Below are 25,808 nucleotides of genomic sequence, written 5' to 3' on the forward strand. Positions count from 1 at the left end.
GGTAAGCGCGCTGCCCCCTGCGCAAACCCAGGCGCTTCTGTCCTACACAGCAGACTAGCACTGAAAGCTGAAGGACTGCAGAAAGGAGACGCTACGTCCGCGCATGCGCCTGCAGCCCCGGGCCTCTAGGTGAGAACCCGGAGGGTCCTGACGCACCGCTGGAGCGTCAGAGCGAGGAAGAACGGCGCGTGCGCCCGCTTTGTGGGCGGAGTCTATGTGCGGAGGGGGCGTGGCCTTCGTCACGCGCAGCCCTGCCCCTCGGTCTCCGGGAGGCGGCAACCGCTTCTCCTTGTCTCTTCCCGGTTGTCGGGGATTGCCTCACCTCGGTTCTCGGTGACCATGGGGGACCCCAGCAAGCAGGACATTCTGGCCATCTTCAAGCGCCTACGTTCGGTGCCCACTAATAAGGTAACGGCCCCAGGCGGGCTCGGGACCCCACGGCTCGCTGGACCCCGGTGTGGCCACGGCCATGGGAGGAGCCGCCCGGCCTGTGACACGTCGCACTGTGGGCCTGGCAGCCGCCGCTCCCCAACCTTCGCCAGCGAGGGGCGGAAGAGGGGGGCACACACCAGGGGCTTGGCAACGGAGTACGGGGTCCAGTGAGAGCCTGGCTAGAGGCCCTAGGGGCCTAGGGAGGACTTGAGACATGGGCATCTAGAGGATGTACAGAAGCACAGAGCAGAACACCTGAGAGCACAGAGAGGGCTGGGGCATGGACGTCTGGGGTGTCCCGCACCGGAGGACAGAGCACCTGGGCGTAGACGGAGGATGGCGGCATGGGCATCTGGAGATGTCTAGGGCAGAGAGAGAACTGGGGTATGGGCCTCTCGGGATGGCCAGGATCAGAGGCCAGTACCTGGGGACTCGGGGAGAGAGAACCGGTTCATGGCATCTAGGGGTGCCTAGGTCTGGAGACCAGAGCACCTTGACCCAGAAGCACAGACAAGGTGGGGTGGGGAGAGCAGGGAGTGGAAGTTCGCCTGTCCATTGGATAGCTGATCTCTGAGAAAGCTGGAGAGGCATACACTCTGGCTCCCGTGAGCTGAGGGGGAACACTACAGCCACCTAGACCAGGGGGAAGCATGTCTAGGGGTCAGAACATTAAATGTGCTGGGCTCTGGGAAAGAAGGAATTATCCCCACCATGGACCTTGTCTTTAGTATTTCTCAGGACTGATGACCTGTTAGATCCTGATCCCATTGTCCTTTGGTGGCATCCCGTTTCCAGATCCAGTAAAGCTAAGGTTCTCTGCCCTGGATGCCAGCTTTCTGTGTTTCTAAGGAAGTCCACCACAGTTCACCTTCATCCCTTCAGAGGTTGAGGTCCACCCCTCCAATTTTTTTTTCTCTGTAAGCGTCCCCACCCCACCCCCACTGTACCTCATAACGCTCAGCACGTGGCAGGCAGTGTTGTTATGATACACAGGGTTAAAGTGACCACTTCCCTGGGATGACGGAGTAGGGTGGCACCTGGAGAGTACAAAGGGCTGTCGTGTCACCGTGGACTCTCCCCACCCTCTTGGAGTTCAGTCTGGTCTCTACCTCCACCTCCAAGGAAACATCTGGTAACCGAGCACAGCCATGAGTCCTGAACTGGTGTCCTAGAAAGTTCCAACGTTTTATAAAACCCAGGCATTTTAGGTCTTGATAGTGGGAGTCCAGATTTTTATAGGCTTCTAGTGAGGGAAATGGTTAATTGGGGTGATAATGTCTGGTGAGTGCAGGAACGAGGAGACAGCTTCCAGGCACTCTCCAGTGTCTGTTGCTTTACTATTTCCTTGATTTTTCTTCAAATGAAGATTGATCTGTGTGTAGCAGGGACTTGCTTGTTACCACACACGATTGGATGTGCAGCTGGAGGGTGGGAAATGCATACGCTAGTGCTTTCTCTCCCCGTCACACCAGTATGTATTCTCTTTGAAGTCCTCAGAAAGACGCTGCTAAATAAGAAAGATAAAAAGCAAGAAACAGCAACAAAAAGGGAAGGTGTTCCCTTTAAATAAAAAGTCAGTGTCATGATACCAAGAGACACTTTTAAGGAACCCATGTGGGCTTGCTTGCATATTAAAATGTCGTTGGTCATGGTGGCATATGCTGTGATCTGGAGGTGAAGCCAGAAAGATCAGGAGTTCAGGGGCAGCCTTAGCTACATAGCAAGTTCTAGCGTGCCTGGGCTACATGAGACTCTCTCTCAAAAAAATTAAAATTATTGTCCATGGGCATGATGGTACATACCTACAATTCCAGCCCTTGGGAGTCTGAGGCACTTGTTTTTCCAGTAGTTAAAGAACAGCTTAAGCTATGTAGTGGATTTCTGGTTAGTCTGGTTACAAAGTGAGACCTGCCCTAAAATGTACACACACACACACACACACTATATATATATATATATATATATATATATATATTTATATATTTATATATATATTTATATAATATATTATATATATGGGAGAGGTGCTGCTGTGTTCTAGCTTTACCACGCTGAAGCACATACCTTGTCCACTTTGCACTTTATTTTCATTGTCTGAGAATGTGATTATGAACTGGATCTAACCGAAAGGGTGGTTGTAAAGATTAGATTAGATTAGATGATCCAAGAAAACCCTGTTGTGACTTTAGTCTACATGAATGAAGCCATTGTTTCCATTTTATTCTAAGAGCATACCTGTGGATATATTATGTTCTGTAATATGATTTGTTTGTTTGTTTTTTGAGACAGGGTTTCTCTGTGTAGCCCTGGCTGTCCTGGAACTAGCTCGGTAGGCCAGGCTAGCCTCAAACTAGCCTTTACCTTCCGAGTGCTGGGCTTAAAGGTGTGCACCACCACCGCCTAGCTTGTGATAAGATTTCTAAAGCAAGATGCCAGAGTAGCTTCTGGTCATGTCTCATGGTACTTGGCTCTCCTTTATGGTCTTGGCTTGAAACTGTTGATGATGAAATGGCTTGAAGCCATGAAGAACAGTAAAAACTCGTTTTAATTGCTAGAAGGACTGGTTAACAACAAGCCCCTCCCTTTTTCTGTAGTACTGGGATTTGAACCTAGGGCCTTGTGTATTCTAGACAAACACTTTGCCATTGAGCTGTAGCTCCCCCACTCACATTTCTCTTTCTCTCTCTCTCTCTCTCTCTCTCTTCCTTTTATTGTTTTGTTTCTGAGACAGGTTCTTTCTGTGTAGCTAGCTTTAAACTCACTATGTAACTCCGGGCTGGCCTTGAATTTTGCAATCCCCCTGCCACAGCCTTCTGAATGATGAAATTACAAGAATATGTCATTATGCCTGGCTTAACAACATTTTTTTAAACACTTAGGTTGAGGCAGACGGATTGGCGAATTCAAGGCTAGACCACATAGCAAGGTCCTTTCACAAATGAAAATTTAAAAATTAAATAAGTACCAATGTGTAAAGACTCATCTGAGCTTATAAGGGCCTTCCCTGAAAGTAAACTGTGCTGTAATAGAGCTGTAGGCCTGGTATAGTGCTGTACACTTTTAATTCCAGAACCTGGAGGAAGAGGCAGGAGGATCAAAGTTCAAAGTCATCTACAGCTACAGAACAAATGAGTTACGGGAGACCCTCTCTAGAAAAGAGAGGGGTAATAAAAAAGGAACCCTAAAATGCATAAGTCAGAAAAGGCAAAAAGAAAGCAGCTAGATTGGCTGTATTGGAATTTGCCATCCGCATTGCCTTGGTTGTGACGGCAGGCTGCTTGGGTGAATGGCCTCGGCCCACAGGCTGCTTCCTGGTGTTTGTTCAGCACCCACCATGTGCATCACCGTGTAAAGCACTGAGGACATTTACGCTGAAGGTGTAGACATGGCACGTGCCTTCGAGACGCCTGCAGTGGGGTGAAAATAGAAGATGTGGGGCTGGGGAGATGGCTCAGCAGTGAAGACCGAGTGCTGCCCTTGCACAGAGCCTGAGTCAGGTTCCCAGCACCCGTGCCAGGTGCTCACAGCCACTCCAGTCCCAGTCCCAAGGGATTCAGTGACTCTGACCTCCAAGGGTAGCTGTACTCACGCCTACACACGCACACGCGCAATTTAGAATAACTCTTTTAAAAAGTAAACTGGGATAGAAAGGTTGCTCAGTGGTTAAGAGCTCTTTTTTTTTTTAGATTTATTTATTTATTTATTTATTATGTATACAACATTCTTTCCATGTATGTTTACATGCCAGAAGAGGGCACCAGATCTCATTATAGATGACTGTGAGCCACCATGTGGTTGCTGGGAATTGAACTCAGGACCTCAGGAAGAGCAGTCAGTGCTCTTAACCTCTGAGCCACCTCTCCAGCCCCGGTTAAGAGCTCTTAATAATGCTCTCACAGAGGACCTGGGTTTGGTTCTGGCATCCACATGGTGGCTCACAACCATTCATAACTACAGCTCCAGGGGCACTAATGTCCTCTTTGGCCTCTGCCGACACCAGACACACATGTGGTACACAGACAGACATAAAACATTCATAAAATGAAGTAGTGTTTAAAGTAGATGAAGGGCTTCATTTGTTATGTTGTCTGATATGGGAGACACTGGTGAAATGCTAGGGGTAGGTGCCAAGAACACAAATCACTTAGGGTCCAGTGTAACTGAATTCCCCCTGCCTCCACTTCCCAGGCATGTCCCACTATTCCTGCCCTGGTTCCTGTATCTCAGCTCTGATGTCTGATTGTTTCCTTATTCTCCCTAAAATGATGGTGAAGGCCAGCTATTAATTTGTAAAATGCTGAAAATAGAGAGGTTATACCCTTGTTTGAAAAGCCTCGAGAATTTCAACACAGAACTGCAGAACATTCAGCCTGCCCCAGGCCTGCTAAGGCAGCAGGAGATTTCCCAGGGGTCCCAGGCAGTGGGGTGGCTGAGGCCGTGCATTACTTCATCTAAAGCCACAGGATCAGATAACGGGTTGTCTCACCCACTAGACCATGGGGGTAGGGACAGCACAGGATAGGAAGTACACAGCTGCTTCCCCAGCGCTGTTTAATGTCTGTGCCTATCTCTCCCCTCAAGTCCAAGCGCCTCACAGGACAGCACTTGGCTGTCAGGGACTAGGTCTCGGTGTGCACTGGTGGACTTACGATGCCGTCCACTCCTGTGTACCTTGGCTTCTGTTACAGTGTCTGACACGTAGCCCAGTGAGTCACTGTCCACTCTCCAAGCCTGCTGTCACTCCACACCCGCTGTCGCTGGTCAGCCTGAGTCCAGCATGGCGACAGCTATTCAGCAGCTTGTAGTTTCTCTTGCTTCCTAAGGCTGCAAGCAGCTGAGGGTAGTGTTCACTTTATAAAATTTGTCTAAAGTATGTCGGGGGGGGGCTGAAAAATATTAAAGCTAATTTCCTGTTTGTAAAAAAATGTAATTGCTATTCCGATTTGAATTAACTATAAATATTAAATTCCATGGAAGACACTGTGTGATTATTTATTTATTTTGGGTGGTGGTGGGGTCACATGAGTACCATGGTATGCTTTTCATGACCTGCTTGTGTAGGTCAGAGGACAGCTTGAGGGATTCATTTCTTTCCTCCCACCATGAAGATCCAGAAATTGAACTTAGGTCATCATCAAGCTTGGCAGCAAGCACCTTTACCCACTGAGCCCTCCGAGTGCCCAGCACTGTGTATCTTTAAATAGCTCTGTGCACGTGTTATCAGATAAAGAGTGTTTTCTCTCATCATCATGGAGGGGTCAGGTGGCAGTTTGTGAGCTGGCAATAAGTTGGTGTGCTGTTTACTTGGTTAGCAAACATTTGCTGAGTGCCTATGAGAAAAGACTAATTGATAAGAGTCCGTGGGAGGTAAATATCCAGAACTGTTCAGCCAGCACTAAACACCTGTGCTAATAGAGAAAACAGGTAACAGGGAAGGCCCAGCCCTGTAGGGACTCTCTGTGCCCACAGAGTGGAGGACACATTCTGTTGTCTGACCCATGTGTCTAGCAGTTCTCAAAGTGCCTTGGATTGGCGGTTGGGATAGCCGTGTTTCAGAGAGGAACACTGGAGTAACTCCCAGACTTAGCATCTTCCATCCACAGACATGTTCCCCACATGGGTTCTGAGGTCAGGAGCAGAGTGACGTGGCCAGCTAGTGGGTCGTATCTGTGATGCCGCTCATGTCTGTCATCTGAGCAATCACTCCATCTGCTGATGTGGGCAGGCCTCCACTCTCCACAGCTATTCAGCAAGGGCCTCACCCAGCTCATTGCCACTTGAGCCTGTCCCCAGGGCTCTCTTGAGTGTCCTTGAGAAACTGTATCTGGTTTCTCCCAGAGGTAGTGACCCAGTGGTGACAGCAGTGACGAGGCCAATCGCAGAAGTGGTAGACTGTCCTCCCACCTCATTCTCCAAGGCACCTAGGTAAAGTGAGGTGGAGATTGCACAAGGATATGATTATTAAGAGGTGGGGAATGATTGAGCATCTGGCTAGTGCCCCCTCCTTCTCAGGCAGAGAGAGAGACTCACACCCAGAAGCCTGCTATGTGGGTGACAACCGCTGCCCCCGTGATGGGATGGGACAGAGTGTCCCGGCAGAGTCCTGTTCCTCGGCAACATGCATTTATGTGCTAAGGGTCCCTACTGACAGTTCTGAGAGAAGCAGTGTTTGAGATAAATCTATATTTTTACTGTATTTAATTAATGTAGCTTTGTATTATTACCGTCATCATCATTATAAAAGAAATGTGAGCATTTGGAAAACCTAGGTGACATCCTTTCTCTTCCTGTATGTGTATGTCCATGTGAATGTGTGGGCACACATGTGTTCATGTGTGTGTGGAGGCCAGACGACAACCTCGGTGGTCAGTAGTCATTCCTCAGATGCCACCCACTTTGTTTCTTTGAAGCAGGGTCTCTCACTGGCCTGCAACTTGTCAAGTAGGTGATCTGTCAGTCTGTGCCTCCCTAGCAACAGGTAAGCACAGCCAGCTGGTCCCCCCGCCCCACCGTGGGCTCTAGGGGTGGACAGCATGCAGATCCTCATGCCTGCAAGGCCAGGTCTCTGGGCTCAGCCTCTGGGTGTAAAGTGTGAATCTCCCTCTCCAACCTCCTGAATGACTCGCTGACTGATGTCAGTTAGTTACCGACCACATTTAATGTCTTTTTCTTTCAGGTATGTTTTGACTGCGGTGCCAAAAACCCCAGCTGGGCAAGCATAACCTTCGGGGTGTTTCTTTGCATCGACTGCTCAGGGTCACACCGGTCACTTGGTGTTCACTTGAGTTTTATCCGGTAAGTGAACTTTCTTTCCCTCACGGGCTGGAGAAACTGCACTGTTACGTGGGTGCATACAGTACTTGTCTCCCTGCTGGAAACAATACCTGGCCGGAAGAATTTAAAGGAGAAAATGTTAGTCATCTTTTGTCTGAGACTCTGGTTCCAGAATGTTTGGAATGTGCTAGAATGTCTTTGTCTCTTTTTATTTTATTATTGTTATTATTACTATTATTAGAATTACTACTATTACTACTACTACTAGTTTTTTTGAGACAAGGTTTCTCTTTGTAGTCCTGACTGTCCTGGAACTCAGAGATCCTCTGCCTCTTCTAAATGCTAGGATTAAAGGTGTGCATCACCACTTCCCAGATTCTTTTTATTTTTTTTTTATTTACTTAGTTCATTTTTTGTTTTTGAAACAGGGTCTCTCTATGTAGACCAGGCTTACCTTACAACCGACAGAGGTCCATCTGCCTCTACTTTACAAGCACTGGGATCAAAGGTGTCACCACGCCTGGCTCCTATTTCTTCTTTAAATGTTGAAGGATTTAATGGCCAGTCAAATGTTTTTTTATCTATTCTACTTTTTCTTATTGTGATATAAGACACAAATAATACAGATATATAATTTGCCTTTCTTCATGTACAGCTCAGGGTTCTTAAATGTCTTGACTTGTGACTGTCATGCCTATCTCCTTTGCTGTTTTTGCTTTTTTATTAGTGACATTGAACCTGGGGCCCCACACTTGCAAGGGAAATACTTTACCACTGAACTACAGCCCCAGCCCTCCACCCATTACTTTAACATTTAAAATTTTTATGTATTTATTTGTATGTGTATGGGTATTTTGCATATGTGTGTGTGTGTAGTGTGTGTGTAGGTGTGTGTTCATTCTGTATGTGTCTGGCCTTTGGAAGCCAGAAGGTACCAGATTCCCTTGGAACTGGAGTTGTAGAAAGTGAGGTGCCGTGTGAGTTCTGGGAATCAAACCCAGATCCTCTGGTCCTCTGCAGGAGCAATCAATGCTCTTAAACCACTGAGCCTTCTCTCCAGCACACTCTCCCCCAGCTCCTGGAACTCACTTTATAAGTCAGGCTGACCTCAAACTCACAGAGATCCGTCTGCCTCTGCCTCCTAAGTGCTGGGATTAAAGGCGTGTGCCACTGATGCCTAGCTGTGCTGACTGGTTTTATGTCAGCCTGACACAAACCAGCATCATTTTGGAAGAAGGAACTTTGATTCAGAAAATGCCTCCACCAAATTGGCCTGCAAGCAAGCCTGTGGTGCATTTTTTCAATGTTTCCGCCTGCTGTCTTTAAACTCTATGATTTGCCTACTTTAATACTTCCTGTACTAGTTTCTAATGTGTTCCTGTGCTGAAACACCATCTCCAAGAGCAACTTAAGAAAGTTAATTTTGGGGCTGGAGAGATGTCTCAGCAGTTAAGAGTACTAGCTGCTCTTCCAAAGATCCTGAGTTCAATTCACAGCAACCACATGGTGGCTCACAACCATCTGTAATAATATCTGGTGTCCTCTTCTGGCCTGCAGGCATACATTCAGGAAGAACACTGTATAGATAATAAATAAATAAATAAACCTTAAAAAATTTAAAAAAAAAGTTAATTTTGGCTGAGGGTTCCAGAGAGAGAGAGTCCATAATGGTGAAAAAAAAAATCATACTGGAAGGAAATTGGGCCAGCCTGACCATCAGGGATCAGAGAGAGGTCAGGAAGTGGGGTGAGGTTGTAAGAACTCAAAGCCCACCCCAAGTGATGTCCTCCAGGAAGGCTCCACCTCCTAAGGCTGCCATAACCTCAGAACCTCCTCAGACAGCACCACCAGCTGGGACCACAAGCTTTAACACAAGAGCATGTTGGGGATGCTGACTCAAACCTCACACATTATGTGAATAGAGCTGGGGTGTTTGTTGGACACTGGCTCCGTTTGCTTGGCTCACTCTTATCAAGGCTCGTCCATTGTTTCATAATCGGTGTTCCCGTCCTTTGACGAGGCTGAACAATATCCCAGCCATCTGTAGACACTGATTTGCTTCTCTGTCCAGCCGTGATGGACACGGGTTGCTCCCATGTTGTAGCTATTGAGTAAAGCTGCCTTGAGCACAGGTGCACGCACATCACCTTGGGAACTGTTGAGTCCTTTTGGGCTGGTACCCGGAAGTGCTGTTGATGACTCAGGTGGTGATTACATCTCTCCTGTTTTGAGGAAGCCCTCCCTGTTACAGAATGCCAGGGCCTTCTTACATCCCCCACAGCCATGCACTAGGCTTCCAGTCTCTGCTCATCTTCACCAACATCTGTCACTTGACTTTTTCCTCTTCCTCCTCCTCCTCTCTTCTTCCTCCTCATCCTCTTCTTTTCCATCTCATCTCCTGTCTCTATTCTTTTTTTTTTTTTTTTTGGTTTTTCGAGACAGGGTTTCTCTGTGGCTTTGGAGCCTGTCCTGGAACTAGTTCTGTAGACCAGGCTGGTCTCGAACTCACAGAGATCCGCCTGCCTCTGCCTCCTGAATGCTGGGATTAAAGGCGTGTACCACCACCTCCCGGCTTCTGTCTCTATTCTTCTTCCTGGTCCTCACCCTCCTGATCCTGCCCTTTTGTCTTTTCTGTGGTGCCAGGGACTAAACTTGGGCCTTATGCATGCTGCACAGGTGTTGTGCTGCTGAGTTAGACCCCAGGCCAGCCCTCACTCCCTCCCTCCCTCCCTCCCTCCCTCCCTCCCTCCCTCCTTCATTTCTATTAACAGCCATCGGGTGTGATGTGAATTCCCCAGTGATAGTGCCCAGTGTCTTCTTGTGCACTGTGCCCATCTGTGTATCTTCTTAGAAGACTTTGTGTTCAAGTTCTTGCCTGGTTTGGATTGAGTTGTTTGTTGTGCTGAGTTTTCAGACTTCTTTTTGTTTGCTATATATTGACCCCTATAACAGAAATGATTTGAGAATTTCCTCCCATTTGATGGATGATGACTCTACTCTGTTTTCTGATACACCTGTTGGAAACTTTCTTGACGTCCAGATAGTGTGTGCCTTTCAAATCCTCCTCAAAGAACGAGAACCGAGCCCACAGCCGTGAGCTCCTGTTTTTTTTTGCCGATAATCTTAGTTTTATAGTTTAGTTTTATAGTTCCCCATAGTTTTATAGTTTCAAGTCTTACATTTATGTTTTTGACACTTTTGAGTTTTCTTTTTGTTTTTTAGACAGGGTCTCACTATCTAGCCCTGGCTATTCCTACCTACAATTATCTCTGTAGACCAGACTGACCTCAAACTCCCAAGTGCTGCAATTAAAGGCATGAGTTAATTTTTGTTTGTGAAAATAGCTAAGTGTATAAGTTCGTGCGTGTGTTTTTGTCAGTGTGTGAGCCCCCTTTGGACAGAACCAAGGAACTTGGATGCATCCAGTGCCACACCAGTGAATGCTAGGCAGCTGTTCTTCCACTGAGCTGGATCCTCAGCCTCTTTGCACTTCTTGGGACAGGCTTTTATACTTTTCCCAGGCTGACCTCGAACTCACTCTGTACACTGCTTAGGCTGGCCTTGAACTAGAGATCTTCCTTCCTCAGCCTCCTGAAGCACTAGGATTACAGACACCAATATCACCATCCCTCTCCCAGCTTCCAGATTTACGTTTGAAAATGTTTTTCCCAGATTTGTCTATAGCTGTTCAGATACAATGCCACACCCTGTCTAGAGCAAAGGAAGCACACTCCTGCTTGGGGCTGTTCTGTCCTTTTCTCCTTCCCAGGTCCCTTCCTTATCATCTGGCCTGTCCTCTTGCTCACCTCTAAGGCACATGCCCACATACACAGTTACAGGAAATCAGGTAGGGGGAGGACTGGCCTGGAGCCTGGAACCTGGGCAGCTAGATCTGCTGGGCCATGTTCCTTTTCAAAGTCAGATAAATGTAACTGCATGAGTCACACACTAATGGATGACTCAAAAAAACAACAACTAAAAAGTACCGAGCCAACGGACGGTAGGCTGTGGACAGGAGAAAATCCAGGGCACACGTTACCCAGGACAATCACTGCCAAGTGTAAGGCCAACCTGGTCTACATAGTGAAGTCCAGGCCTGCCAGGACTACATAAAAAGACCCTGTCTCAAAAATCAAACAAGCAAACAAACAAGACATTACAAGCCTGGTGGAGTGGCACATGCCAGGAACCCAGCCCTAGGGAGGCTGAGGGCATCACTTGAGCTCTCAAGTCCAAGACCATCCTAAGCAACCTCATGTCCCAGCTCAAAAGAAAATATTCAAATGCTCAGTGGAAAAGGTTTAAGCAGCACCCACATATGTAAGTGAGGCATGGAAGCCCCTGTTCTGGGTCCTCCTTTCCTCCTCCTCCTCGCCCTGCCAGCCACACACGTGCACACGGATGAGCACCAGCACACGCCAGCAGTCGGAGCTTTCAGTGTGTCATGGTTGGTATATTTAACCAAGTGGAGTTTGTGATTTTAGATTAAATTTCAAGGTAGTGATTTTTACGAGGACCAATAATTTCTAACCTGTCTTTGGTGGGCATCCAGCGAAACAAGGTAGGAGTGTATGTATAAACACCAGATTTGATGATGCCTGGGGCCCAGAATTCAGCAGCGGCTGGAATTGCCCTGGCCCTGCCCAGCACCCAGGGTGGTGATGTTCACATCCTCATCTCAGACTCAGCTTTGTGCCTCTCAAGGAACTCAAGCAAAGAGCCTTAGCACGACACCAGCATGGAAGGGGACACGTGGCCTTGAAGGAAGAACCCTCACACATTGGAAACAAATGACCTACCACAGTCCACACCATTCACAACATACTTTCTTCCCTCTGCACTGCTGACTATGGGAAGTCAGCATTCATTCCGCCAAAATCTACTTAAACACTCTACTTACAGAAGTGCTGTGTTGGGTAGCCACTAGTGAAGTGCGAGGGAGGCCACTGTCTCCTTACCTCATAGGCCACCTTCCTGTTACTCCATTGGTTAGCAAGAGCACTTTTTTCTCAGCACTCAGCTTTCACAGGACTCTCTGCTGGGCAGCAGTTCTTCCTATTGGAGTGGGCACTGCCCAAAGCTCCTATGGGGCATGCTCAGGCCTCCACAATCAGAACCTTTTGTTGTGGGAATCCAGGGTTCTGAGGGAATTTGTTAACTTAGTTAAATACCCCCGCTTAAAGGGGTTGGAGAGATGGCTCAGTGGCTAAGAGCCCTTGCTGTTCTTCCAGAGGACCTAGGTTTGGCTCCCTAGCACCCATGTGGAGGCTCATAACTGTGTGTAACTTTAGGGGATCAGACTCTGTCTTCGGGCCTCTGAAGGACCGGGCATACACAAGCTGTACAGACACACATGCAGGTAAAGCACCCACAATAGCAGCCACCAGTCCCACCCTTTGTGGTCTTTGAAATAGGTTCACATGGAACTTTGACAAGGCTCCAACTTACAGTTCTCTTGCCTTTGCCTGCCGGGTGAGGATACAGGTACTTAGCTTGGCTGCACAGAGGTCCCAAATCCCAGTGCTCTAGGAAATGTTATGAAAGGTTCGTTAGCGGTTTGATGCCAAAGAAGGGAAGTTTTCACACTGTGGCATCTTGTTTCTTTCCAGATCCACAGAGCTGGATTCGAACTGGTCTTGGTTTCAGCTTCGATGCATGCAAGTTGGAGGGAACTCGAATGCTGTAAGTCCCCCAGACGTGCCCTTTCCTTCTCTTTACTGAAGTTCAATTCCTATGTGTTTGGGTTGCTCAGGGTGGGGGTGGAGATGGTGGGGGCAGATGGCAAAAAGCAGGCTCAACAGCCAGAAGCATCAACGGCGTGTTTTTATTCAGAAACCCATTGAGTGAGGACCTGTTGGGCTGGATGCTGGGTGTCTGGTGACAAACCAACCCCTCTGCTGATAGAGTCAGAGCACAACTGAAGAAGTAAATTCACAAGAAAATGAACGAGTCTAAGTGCTTTAAGGAATCTGAAAGCAAGTGAGGATTTAGAAGACCGGTGTGCTTAAAACAGAAGGAGGGGCTGGAGCGATGGCTCAGAGTCTAAGAACATTAGCTGTCCTTCCAGAGGTCCTGACTTCCATGCCCAGCAGCCACATAGTGGATCACAACCATCTGTAATGAAATCTGATGCCATCTTCTGTCATGCAGGCATACATGCAAATACAGCGCTCCTATACATGCATAAATAAATCTTTAAAATAAAAAGGAGGTTTTAACCCTTGAAGGAGAACCTCTGTGCTTACACTGGAATGTATGTATTTACATTAACTAGAGAGAATCAGGTCTATCCAGTGGTAGACCAGAAACCGGTTCAAAGAAGCTAGTGTGTGTAGCGGGGGAGGGGGTCATTTTCTTCAGTGGTGTAGCCATGGGGTAGTTGTACAGGCTCCAATAAATAACTATACTTGACTGAACTCAGTGGGTCACACAAAAAAGCAAGCCCTCCAGTGGGCATGAAAGAAGAAGGGGCCTTGTTGGGAATAAGCAGTGATGAGAGAGCCTAATAGAGGGCAAAAATGACCAAAACACATTATATGCATACATGAAGTTGTCAGAAGAGGAGAAGAGATGCGAGCCCAAAAGGTCTTTTGAGACACTGACACTCCCTTTTCCAAACAGTGCTGACTGGTGACTGAAACACTTTCAGAGGTGCTGTTCAGCCAGGTATAAGAAGTCATATGTTGTCACATGTGGTGACCATGTCTGTAAACCTGGCACCCAGCAGGCAGGGGCAGAAGGAGCTCCATGAGTTCAAGGCCAGCCAAGACTATATAGTAAGACCCTGTAATGAAGAGTTGTCATTTATTCTCTAAGACCTTTGTCCCGCCTGGTTTCTCTTTTGAGGTTATGCAGCCCTGGCTGTCCTGGAATTTGCTGTGTAGATCAGGCTGGCCTGAACTCACAGAGATACATAGCGAGCCCCTGCCTCTCACAAGGAAACCCTCCTCAGAGCAGCCTTCAAGTCAGCACAGGTTCCCAGCACTCAGGAGGCAGAGGCAGGCGGATCTCTGTGAGTTCGAGACCAGCCTGGTCTACAGAGCTAGTTCCAGGACAGGCTCCAAAACCACAGAGAAACCCTGTCTCAAAAAAAAAAAAAAAAGAAACAAACAAGTCAGCACAGGTGGTTAGTGCAGATCTGAAGGCCAGCTAACCCATTCTCTCTCTAGTCTTGGGTCTAGTTTTATCAAATATTAACTTTAGGACCCAAGATGGTTCAGCCTGCTGTCAGGCCAGGTGACATGACTTCTATACCTGGAACTCATTTTCTGGAAAAGGATAACAGATTCCCCCAAGATGTCATATGTGCACACATGCACCCCCAACAATCCATCCATCAATCAATAAGTGTTAAAAATAAAAATATTGTCACTATATTTGAAGGGATTTTCTTTTTAAATGTTTTATTCCATTTATGTCTTTGTATGTGTATGCACATGCTTGTGCACATGCCATGGTGCCCGTGTAGAGGTCAAAGGACAGCTTGTAGGCGCGCCGTGAGCCTCCTTTCCCACCACATAGGTCTTGGGGATTGAACTCAGTTTGTCACCTTTGCAGCCTAAGCCTTTCCCTGCTGAGCCGTCTGGTTGGCCCCAAGGATTCCCTTCTGTAAAGTAAGGGAAATTTACTTTAGAGCTTTCATGGTGTCCAATTGTTTTCATTTTCCCTTGAACTTTTTAAGTCCCTCATTCAGTAGCATTTTGAGCCTGAGGTCAGAAGTCTTGTATATTTCTGTTAATTTGCCTGCTTTTCTCTGTAGTCTTCCTTCTTCCACCAGCACGGGTGTACCACCAGTGACACCAATGCCAAGTACAACAGCCGTGCAGCTCAGCTCTACCGGGAGAAAGTCAAGTCTCTGGCCACCCAGGCCACCCGGAAGCACGGCACTGATGTGAGTCCCTGTAGATAAAGTTCATTCAGTAAAAAGCGTTCGTTTAATCCCAAGCAGTAAAACTCTCTGAAGTCTACTGTGAGGAGCCAGGGCATGGAAGACCCTCATTATTAGAAGGACTCTGCCCTGTCAATTCACGTGTGACCTGGACCAGCAGATCATTCTTCAGTGACAGGGCCCAAAGGGGAGGGCCAGGAGATGCGAGGATAAATGAAGTAGGAAAGCTGGGCTCGGAGGTCTTGTCCAAGTTGGTGGTATGTGCAAATGAGTTTATTAAGAAGTACAGCGTCTTATATACAGTTTGCAAGGATCAACAGAAAGCTACCGCCCAATGGGACAAAGTCAGCAGGAAGCTAATCTAGCAATGTCGTACAAGGGAACACAGGGTACCAAGTGTGTCTCAGACAGAGCACAGAGCAGCCTTGAGCCTGATAACCACAGCCCTTTAAGGGGCAAGAGTTGAGTTCTCAGGTTTAAGTCACAGTTTCCCCAAGACCCTGGCCCCAGGCTGTTACTACTGGCTTTGCCATGTAATCCAGGTCTTAGACAAGGAAGCACATTCCTTCTCCAGGTCAGCCCAGCTCTCAGTACACATGGACACTGAGGATCACTGCTGGAGACCTTAGGTTCCTTCCGACTGTGGGTCACATAGGTCATGTTTCCATTAACTAATCAATACATAACTGCTTAATGTGTGCTTCCAGTTAAAGATTTGTCATTTTAGTGCTAGGAGCGCTGGTTCACACTTGGGATTCCAGCACTTAGGAGGCAGAAGCAGGAGGAATCCAAGTTCAAGCCCAGTCTGGGCTATGAAACCCCATCTCAGAAACAAAAATAAGCGAACAGGGTGTCTCAAACCTAGGATTCTAGTACTTGGAAGGAAGAGGTAGGAGGATCACCTCAATTATGAGATCTATTTGATCTACACAGTGAGTTCTAGGCCAGTCAGGGTCTTGAAAATGAAGATCAGTCAACCATAAATAAAAGGATAGCCTCATTTCATGGGCGTAAGCTCTGTGACAGAATGTTGCTGCCTGTGAGCGACCCTGGGCTTCCACTTCATGCTGCAAAGAATTAACTAATTAATTAATTGCCAGCTTTGTTTGATATATATATATATATATTGGTGACATGTGAGCATTGACCACACAGGGGCCTTAGCTCAGGGCTGATGGGTCTACTTGAAGGCATATCACAGCCTTTGGAAGCCTGGGAGCCCTAGACACTGCTCTGCCCTTGGGGCTGTGTTTACCGTGGAAACCATTAGAATAAAAAGCTTGGCAGTGAGGAAGGCAGGCATGCCCTGAGAGGGCACAGGAAGGCCACTCATTTGTTAGTCTGAGGACTGAAGCACAGGGCAGTGTGCCTGCCTCAGCCTCAGCCTCAGCCAGGAACATGTTTTTCTCACAGCTCATCTTTGCTAGTGTCTGGAGATGGATTGAAAGCATCAGGGGTGTTATGTCGAGGTTATAAGCAACTTCAGTGAGGATGGAAATTCTGGGTTTGGACTGGGCCTGGTCACTGTGGTTTAGAACCTACATTAATATCTAAAAGGGTTTCAGGAACTGGGGTCCTTGACCTCCTGAGGGTGGGGACTTTGGAGTAACAGCTTTTTCTACAGTGTGCTCAGGGCCCTGTATGGACACTGGTGGTGTGTGTGAGGTACTAGGCAGCGTAAGCTGCAAGCTCCAGAGGGGAGTGGAGGGGAGAGCTGAGGTAAACTCCCTGCTAAGCTCCGTTTTATTTTCCTTCCAGCTGTGGCTTGACAGCTGTGCAGCTCCACCTGTGTCCCCTCCCCCAAAGGAGGAGGATTTTTTTGCTGCCCATGCCTCTCAGGAGGTAAGTTTGCTGCTTTGTTCTCAAGGTTTGTTTTAGATCATGTATATGTATATGGGGGTTTGTACATGTGAGTGCAGTGCCCATGGAGTCCAGAAGAAGGCATCAGACTCTTGGAGCTGGAGGTACAGATAGTTGTGAACTTTCCTACATGGGTTCTGGGAACTGAACTTGGGTCCTCTGCAAAAGCACTGCAAGCTCTTAACCCCTGAGCAATCTCTCTGGCCATGCTTCACATAATTTTAAAATGTGCTTATTCTGAAACCCTAACAAGCATGCATTTGCAATGCAGTAAGATATAGGCTGCCTGATGAGTTTCCTGTGCTGTTCTCCATTCATGACTTCTGACTTGGGGTCTAACCTGGGGCCACAGTTCATAGGCGAGGTGTACCTGTCCGGGAAAGCAAGGGCCCTGTCTTGTTTCAGAGACAGTCTAGAAGTGGCATCCACACCCCTGCTCCTGTCTTGCTGACTGGAATGTGGTCACCTCTGTACCTAGCTCTGGGGTGCTTTCTTAGCCAACTCAGAGCTTGGTGACTGAATAATAAAGACAGTTGTCATGGGGTAAATCTCAGTGCCCTGTCGTCATGGGGGTAAATCTCCGTTCCCTGATGTCATGGGGGTAAATCTCCGTTCCCTGATGTCATGGGGGCAAATCTCAGTGCCCTGTCGTCATGGGGGTAAATCTCCGTTCCCTGATGTCATGGGGTAAATCTCCATTCCCTGAGGTCATGGGGGCAAATCTCAGTGCCCTGATTTCAAGACTTACTGTGAGAATTAAATGACAGGAGTAGAATACAGAGAAGCCAGTGCAGTAGTGTTCAGGGGGTGGCATGTGCAGTTAGATCGCAGCAGTGACAGCCAGCCACAGCGCTTCACTGGCTTCCTCTCAAGTCACTTTGCTAAGGGTAGAGCTTGCAAGACCCAAAACACTAACAGGTCCTGGGAAGCAACACTTGCAGACTTCTGGCTTAGAGCCCCATGGTCTGGATTCTCCCTGATTCTTACTGTCCCATTGAGGAGGGGCTGCTACTTGCTCAGTTTTAAAATGAAATTACACGTTCATACCTGTCATGGTGGCACATACCCAAGAAGAGAGATTTACGATGATGCAGGTTTGGAGGTTACAGTCTGGTGTAGGCAAAGTCTTCCATCTAGACCACCAATCCTCTCTGTCCCACCAGCTGCTCCCCAAATACCCACACCGAGGCTTAATATTTACAGATGATGAGCTGATAGTTTAGACATGATTTTAGTTAGCTCCCATCACTTAAATGAACCCATGTCTGTTCATCTCTGTGCTGCCCCGAGGCTCACTCACCTCATCTATATACTGCCCATCCTGCACGCTTTGCACCTCCTGGCATCTCCTGGTGACTCCTCAACTTTGCCCCTCTTCCCAGTGTCCTCCTCGTCTGGCTCTCCCACCCAATCTCTGCCTGCCCAGCTCTAGGCCAGTGAGCTCTGTATTAACCAGTGAGAGTAATGCGTGTTTCCAGTGCACAAAGACTGTTCCATAGCAGTCGGGGATGGTTCGTCTTGTAGCTCCTGGGCCTGTTCAACATTAGGACACTGGTGGGAAGCATACAGAGAAGCAAGATTGCGCACCTCATGGCCAGAGGAACTAGGGTCCCTTTTTTTCCCTTCAAGGACCCTGAGACCTCCCTTTAGAACCTCCCCTGTGCAGGCTGGAGACCAAGTGAGTGACGCGTACGCTTCTGGAGGGCTTAAGCAAGCACGATCCATCATGGTCCTATGCTGCCGAGGCTGAGACTCACCACTGCTGCAAGTTAGAGGTCCACTTTGGCTGTAGAGTGAGTTCCAGAACAGCCTGGGCCATAGTGTGAGGCTCTGACTTGAAAAATCAAATTTAAAACACAAAAACCCCCTCGGGAAATAGCTCAGTAGATAAAATACTTGCCATGCATGAGGACTGGATTTTGGATACAGGAACCGTATAAGCTGAACAGGTAGCAGCCTTCCTGTAATCCCAGGGCTCAGGTGAGAAAGATGGCATCCCTGATGCAAAAGCTGAGTCAGCAAGCTCCAGGCTCAGCAAGAAACCCTGCCCCAGTAAATAAAGGGAGAGGGATCAAGGAAGATATCTAGTATCAACCTCTGACCTCTGCACACACCTGCACGCACACATCTGTGAACATGTATGCCCACGATACCACACACACACACACGATAAATCTTGATTTATTTCTTTTTTGCTCTTATAACTTGCATATATATGTTGTCATTGATGATATAATAAGGAGTTACCAGAAGCTGAGGATGGGGACACAGATGTGCAACCCAGCACTCAGGAGGCTAAGGTTGAGGATCGTGAGTTGAGGCCAGCCTGGGTGGGAATGTTGCTTTTGTTTAACACAGCACTAGATACAGAGTAGACTGAATAGCCATGCTTAGTAGCTGAGAAATGACAGCAGTGAAAAGATGGGCTGGGAAGAGAGAGCCAGGAGCAGCATGGTGTGGTCTTGGGTTGGAGAGTTGAAGAGAAACTCGTGTCATCTCTGTAGTGCATGTCTGCGCACGTGCAGATGGAGACTAGATAAATGTGCACACGTGTCGTCCAGCTTCCACACCCCACACCAAGAATGCCTAAAGACGGGCAGCAGTGCAAACACCTTTAATCTTAGCATATGGGAGGCAGAAGCAGGTGGATCTCTGTGAGTTTGAGGCCAACTTGGTCTAAAAGAGCTAGTTCCAGGGCAGGCTCCAAAGCAACAAAGAAACCCTGTCTCAAAAAACAAAAACAACAAAAAATCAAGAATGCCTAGAGACAGTGACACCCTGGCTTAGCAAACACCCTCAGCATCTGGCCTTGGTTTCTAAAGACTTCTTTATGTGTATATGAGTGTCTGCATATATGTGTGCAACATATGTGTGCCTGGTGCCTACAGAAGTCAGAAGAGGACACCATGTCCCTGCAGCTGGAGTTCTAGGTAGTTGTAAGCAGCCTGATGTGGGTGCTAGGAACTGAACCTGAGTCCTCTACAAGAACAGCCAGTGCTGCTAACCACTGAGCTGTCTCTCCAGACCTTCAGCCCTCCTGCTTTCTAATTGCCATGTTCCAGCAGTGGAGCCAGGCTACTGTTGGAAATGACCGCTGAGGTTTCTGAGCCAGGTATGCAGACCGTCTTGTAGAATTGGAGTTCAAGCTGGAAAGTGAGGTGACCCGGGGAGAGTGGACAGGGCTTCATCCAAAGGACTCATAGGCAGCCTGGAAGACCCATTCCACCCCTGCGGTCAAAACTAGGGCAGTCTGAACTACACAATCAGTGTTGTTACCACCCAAAGAGCATCTGTCACCAGGAGTCTGTGTGACTTCAATGAGTACAACATGAATGGGGTAGGGACACGTCTTCCTCTTGGACCCTGAGCTGTGAGTGGAGTCTTGAGGACATGGAGCTCAGCTGGCCATTCCTCAGGTGCAGGTCAGGCTGGGAGACACCTGCCAAGACTGGAAAGGATGCCATATCCCCTCACCAAGGGTCAGGGGACTGTCTCCAGTGTTGAGTCATGTTGACACAGTCAAGAAGAGAACCACTCTGCTGTGACAGAAGCACTGGACAACGTCCTTCAAAAGCTTCAAGGCCATGAAAAATGATGACAAGTCATCAGAGCTCATGGTTGGGTCCCCGAGTGGCTCCAAGAGGGGAAGAAATGACTGGATACAGCAGCCTACAGAGCCTGCATTGCCCAGGTGCTGCATCCATGACCATTTCCTGTATCGACACGTGAAGAGGAGCCTGGGTACATAGAAATGTTCTGTGTGATCTGGATCACTTTTGCATAAATTGGAAATTATTCCAGCTGGGTGTGGTGGTGCATACCTTTAATCCCAGCACTCAGGAAGCAGAGGCAGGCAGATCTCTGAGTTTGAGGCTAGCCAAAGCTACATACTGAAACCTGTCTCACAAAAACAAAATTTCCAAAGTTTACACCTTAGAAGGGAAGAGGCTGGGAATATAGCTGAGTTGGTAGAGCGCTTGCTAGAGAGGACACAAGGCCCTGGGTTCTATTCCCAGATATCATAAGCTGGGGCTGTCTTGCATCTGTAATACCAATACTGGGAAGTGAAAGGAGAAAAGTCAAAAGTTCAGGGTTGTCTTCTGCCACAATACCAAGTTCTAGGCCAGTCTGGAATTCATGATACTCTGTCTCAAAAAACAAACAAACAAAAATGGTGGGCAAAGTGAGACATTTGAACATTTAGGCAGGGCTGTGGACAGATGTCTTTGGGAGTCTTGCCACTAGCACATGCTCAGAAGGGGCTCCTGCACTGCTCCCCTGATGCTGGTTTGCTGTTAGTGATCCTTGCTTTCCTGCTAATGACTTCTCTCATCTCACCTCAGGTCAGTGGTACCGTGCGGGCATCAGCACAGCCAGAACCAGCTCCTTTAACACCGAGGACCGTGGAAACCACTCCAGAAAAAAATGAAGGTGGGGCCCATGAAGTCAACACAGAACACTGTTCTGTGGTCTAGTAGCCAAGCTGAAACTGTTGAAGTTAAAATAGAAAACCTTTGTGTTAGCCCATGGATTCTAAAGACATTCTAGAAGGGTCCCAGCGAGACGTCAGCTAGAGAATAGGATAACTGGGTCGTCAGTGTCTGCTCTGATGCAGTACTGAAGTGTGGACTTCTATAATTAGAAGACAAGATTTCAGAGTTCTTTTTTAAATTTAGTTTTAAAACTTTTAAGGCAAGGTTTCTCTGTGTAGTCCTGGCCATCCTGAAACTCTCTGTGTAGACCAGGCTGACCTCGAATTGGCAGAGATCCACCTGCCTCTGCCTCTGGAGTGCTGTGATTAAAAGCATGTGCCACCATGCCTGGCTAAGATTTCCATTTTTAAATTGTTTAATAACTATTTCAAAGTAAGTAAGTCACACACACCTGCTAATTGTATTGCAGAACTTTATTGATTTAATGGTTTTTTGAGGCAGAGTCTCATGTTTCACAGACTGTCTGAAAATTCATTAGGTCGCTGAGATAACTGAAGAGTGCTGGGCTCACAGGCATGCACCACCACACCCAGCTGTACATGTACTGTAAATATGCTGCCAGTCATTGTGTGATCTAATGTAAGCATTAGAAATGACCTAGGTGCCTGTTGTATCTAAAACTGAGCATCTTTCTTTCATCAGCCCAAATGTTACAGTAAATTAACAATAAAATGTACCTTTGACAGCCAAGCAGTGGACTTGGGATGTGGGACCCAGGAAAGACATGCTGCTTGTGGAGGAGGCTCAGGGGCAGCCTTTGGGTCGGGGTGCAGCAAGGCAGTTTGAGAAATGGACTCTGCGGCAAGGGTTAGAGTTGGTGCTGTCTGTCACGAGAAGCCGTGAGTCACCTCTAAAGTAACCCCAGCATGGATGCTTTTCACCTATGGTTTACTTTATCCTTTTTGATTTTTTAAGACAGGGTTTCTCTGTGTATCCCTGGCTGTCCTGGAACTCATTCTGTAAACCAGGTTAGCCTTGAACTCAGAGATCCACCTGCCTCTGCCTCCCAAGTGCTGGAATTAAAGATATGTGCCACCACTGTCTGGCTATGTGGATTTCTTTTTTGTATCCTGTGGTTGAAATGCCTTGGAGAAACACAGGGGTCCAGCCTGGCATCCTCCCCCTTCTCTTCTGGGCCTGCAGCTCCAGATGCAGCCAGCGGCCACCCCCAACACACCTGCCTTCTGCACTTTGTGTCCCTTCTGTACACTACGCCCTGTTCTGGAGATTGCTGTGTCCTTTGGGTTGCTTGTGACACGTGTCCCATGACAGAGCGTATGGGGGATGTGCCATGTGCAGTGCGGTAACTGAGTGCCTTACTGTAAACCACACATGATGAGGGAGAGTTCTGAGACCACGGTGGGGGCACATACCTACAGTCTTAGCACTGAGGGGCAACATCAGGAAAGTCAGGGTTCAGTGTCAACCTTGGCTACCTAGGGAGTTGAAGGCCAGCCTGAGCTATATAAAACCCTGTCCAAAGCAATTACAAAGTGGAATTCTAAATGGTAGCAGTTGAAAAGACCATTAATTTTCATTCTATAAAACCATTGTTTTAAACATGCATTGACATTCTAATGGGCAGAATTCTGTCTTTTTTTTTTTTAAAGACATGGTCCCATGTAGCCCAGGTGGCCTCACACTGGGCTACATATAGCTGAGGATGACTTTGAACTTTTGATTGTCCTGCCTCTACCTCCTGAGTGCTGGGATTACAGGAGGACACCAACATGCCCAGCTCTTACAGCAATTTTAAGTCAAATTGCTTATGGCAGGGAGCAGGTTGTGTGAGGGTGGTAATGGAGCCAGGGGTCTGGTTTGACAGGGGAATGACAGCCATGCTTCACAGCACCTTAGGATAACCTGCATCTGTTAACGCTGCCTAACAGTAGAGAGGTTTCAGATGTGTCTGACACAGAGAGGTGCTAATGTTTGGTATGATACATGACCATGACAAACTGTGGGCATTGTCGAAATACCACAGTGTGCCTCATAAATACATAGGATTATTATATGTCAACTGCAAAGAAAAATATATTTAAAAAAGTGAGGGTCCGCATGGTGGCCCACACATTTAATGCCAGCACTCAGGAGGTAGAGGCAGGCAGGATCTCTGTGAGTTCGAAGCCAGACTGCTTTACATAGTGAAACCCTGTCTTTAAATGATAATGAAAAAGGTGGGATGTAGCTCAGTGGTAAAGCACCATATTGGCCATGTGCAGCATCAAAAAATATAATGACGAAATAGATAATAGACCTGAAAAGCAAGGTGATTGATGTTCCCCGATGAGAAACATAGGACTGAGCAACGTTTTCTGCACTAACATCAGTGCTTTACATTTTCAGGTGGACCAGAACAAGGGCCAAGTGTGGAAGGTCTGAATGCCCCAGGGAAGGCTACAGTAGGTAATATGCTGAGGGTCCGGGGGTCATCTTTGAATTCTGCCCGTCTCAGTTCTTACAGTGTTCACCATTGTGACTGAACCCATTCCTGAGTCTTATCAGGCAAAGCTGCTATTCCATGTAAGCCACCGTGGCTATGCACCTTGCAGGGGCTGATTCACAGACGTGCCCACTGTATGAGCTCAGAGCCCCGCACCACCCTTCATCAGACACTCAGCATTTTCTCCGTGTTCTAAACTTCAAAGCCAGTGTTCCATTTTTAAGGAGTTATAATCTGATATTGATGTGTATTAATTTTCATGTATTGGAAAGTAGCCACACTGATGAAAAATAACTAAACCTCTGGTCATTTTCACCATCTGTCAGACTTCTCAGTCAGGAGCAGGTTATGAGGCATGTGCAATAGGAGTCTAAAACAGAGCAGTGGAAAAGAGAGTCCCCATGGAATCCTTTTCACACTTGAAGTCTAGCACTACTCTCTTCTTAGAGCTGAAGATTGCAGTCTGCTGCAGCAGGGGATTTACATGCTCCCCTTCCCACCATAAGGGTGCGTGCATGCATTCGTGCGTGTGTCTCGGAGTGGGATGGGCTTCATGCATGTTAACAAGGGCTCTACCACTGAGCTGTACCCTCAGCCCCAGGCTTTATTCTTCCTATGCCACCAAAACGTAATTCTAAAACCAGAATATATATCTGTGTATTAAAAATTATACAGAAAAGCTGGGTGGTTGTGGCACACTCCTTTAATCCCAGCACTTGGGAGGCAGGGACAGGCGGATTCCTGTGAGTTTGGGGCCAGCCTGGTCTACAGAGTGAGTTCCAGATATGGGGGATCAGGACAATAAATGTTTAAGGGTTGACATTAGGCTGTATCACACAGAGAAAGAACCCCAAGTCCAGGCCTTGTCTCACCCGGGTGATAGCTGTACTTTAGAAGTTCTTGATGCATATAATTCAATAGGAGAGTTAGCTCCTCTTAAAATTATTTTTATTACACTTTAGTTATCTGTGGAGTGGGGTACATGCTATGGCATGTATGTGGAGTGTTTTTAATGCTTGTGGAGAGCAGGTCCTGGGATAAGTACAGACTGTTTGTCTAGTGTGTACTCAGAGCAGGTGTGTGCTCTGAGCTGCAGTGGTATATGGTCATACCCTGACTCTGTGCTGATGAAGCCCTGGGAACCTGAGAACATGCCTGACAACATACACAAACAAGGCATCTTATTTATAAGACACACTAGAATAGAAAAGTAATGCATAAAATTTTATCTGTCTGACTTCTTTTTTTCCCCCTTTGGCAGAAGTTTCATCTATTATAAAAAAGAAACCAAATCAAGCAAAAAAAGGAGTAAGTATTACATTGTGTAAAAAATACAGGAGTTTGGCTCTTAAGACTAGAGATCCATTTCTCTTACGAGTTTTTTTTTTTAAACTGGCATATACTCACTGCACATGATACTGGCTTTCATAAATCACTATGATGGTACATGTCTTTAATCCCATCACTCAGGAGACAGAGGCGGGTGGATCTCTGTGAGTTGGAGGCCAGCCTGGTCTACAGAGTGTGTTCCTGGTCAGTCACAGCTACACAGTGAGACCTGTCTTTAAAAAGAAAAAAGGAAGGGAAAAAAAACCATATTGTATAAATAGAGACTGTGCTCTCCTTTTCCAGCCACTCAGAAACTATCTTAATTACAACACTGTTTGGCCAATGACTCAGGTGTATTTCTAGCTAGCTCTTACATCTTAAATTAACCCATTTCTATTCATCTATATACCACCGAGACCTTTTGGGGGGCCTTATTCCATCAAGCCACATTATCCTGGAAGGAATCTACAGGTTCTCATCTCCTGTGAAAACAAAAGCAGAACCTCTTTTACAAAGTAGCACATCCTTAGACTCAAAATTTGAAGTCAAGGTACTTTTAAAGTATATATGTTGATTTAGCTTAGCAACC

The 25,808-nt window shown here is 47.2% G+C and overlaps 1 protein-coding gene across 4 annotated transcripts in view; it reads left to right on the plus strand.

Annotated features, from left to right (window-relative positions):
- Positions 1 to 245: 245 nt before the first annotated feature.
- Arfgap3 (ADP ribosylation factor GTPase activating protein 3) overlaps positions 246 to 25,808 on the plus strand; it is a 48,594-nt gene continuing 23,031 nt past the window's right edge. For 2 of the 4 annotated variants that reach the window (XM_041672213.1, XM_041672214.1), the window contains exons 1-8: positions 246 to 408; positions 7,109 to 7,227; positions 12,816 to 12,888; positions 14,966 to 15,097; positions 16,853 to 16,936; positions 21,298 to 21,385; positions 23,794 to 23,853; positions 25,152 to 25,198. In XM_041672213.1, the coding sequence (XP_041528147.1) occupies positions 340 to 408; positions 7,109 to 7,227; positions 12,816 to 12,888; positions 14,966 to 15,097; positions 16,853 to 16,936; positions 21,298 to 21,385; positions 23,794 to 23,853; positions 25,152 to 25,198 (672 nt within the window). In that variant the 5' untranslated portion in view covers positions 246 to 339. The remainder of the gene's footprint in view (positions 409 to 7,108; positions 7,228 to 12,815; positions 12,889 to 14,965; positions 15,098 to 16,852; positions 16,937 to 21,297; positions 21,386 to 23,793; positions 23,854 to 25,151; positions 25,199 to 25,808) is intronic. The other 2 variants (XM_041672216.1, XM_041672217.1) reach the window with 1 other exon arrangement.

This window comes from Microtus oregoni, unplaced genomic scaffold (assembly GCF_018167655.1).
Source record: "Microtus oregoni isolate MIOR12 unplaced genomic scaffold, Mior012 000022F_ref0000154, whole genome shotgun sequence".
Lineage (NCBI taxonomy): Eukaryota > Metazoa > Chordata > Mammalia > Rodentia > Cricetidae > Microtus > Microtus oregoni.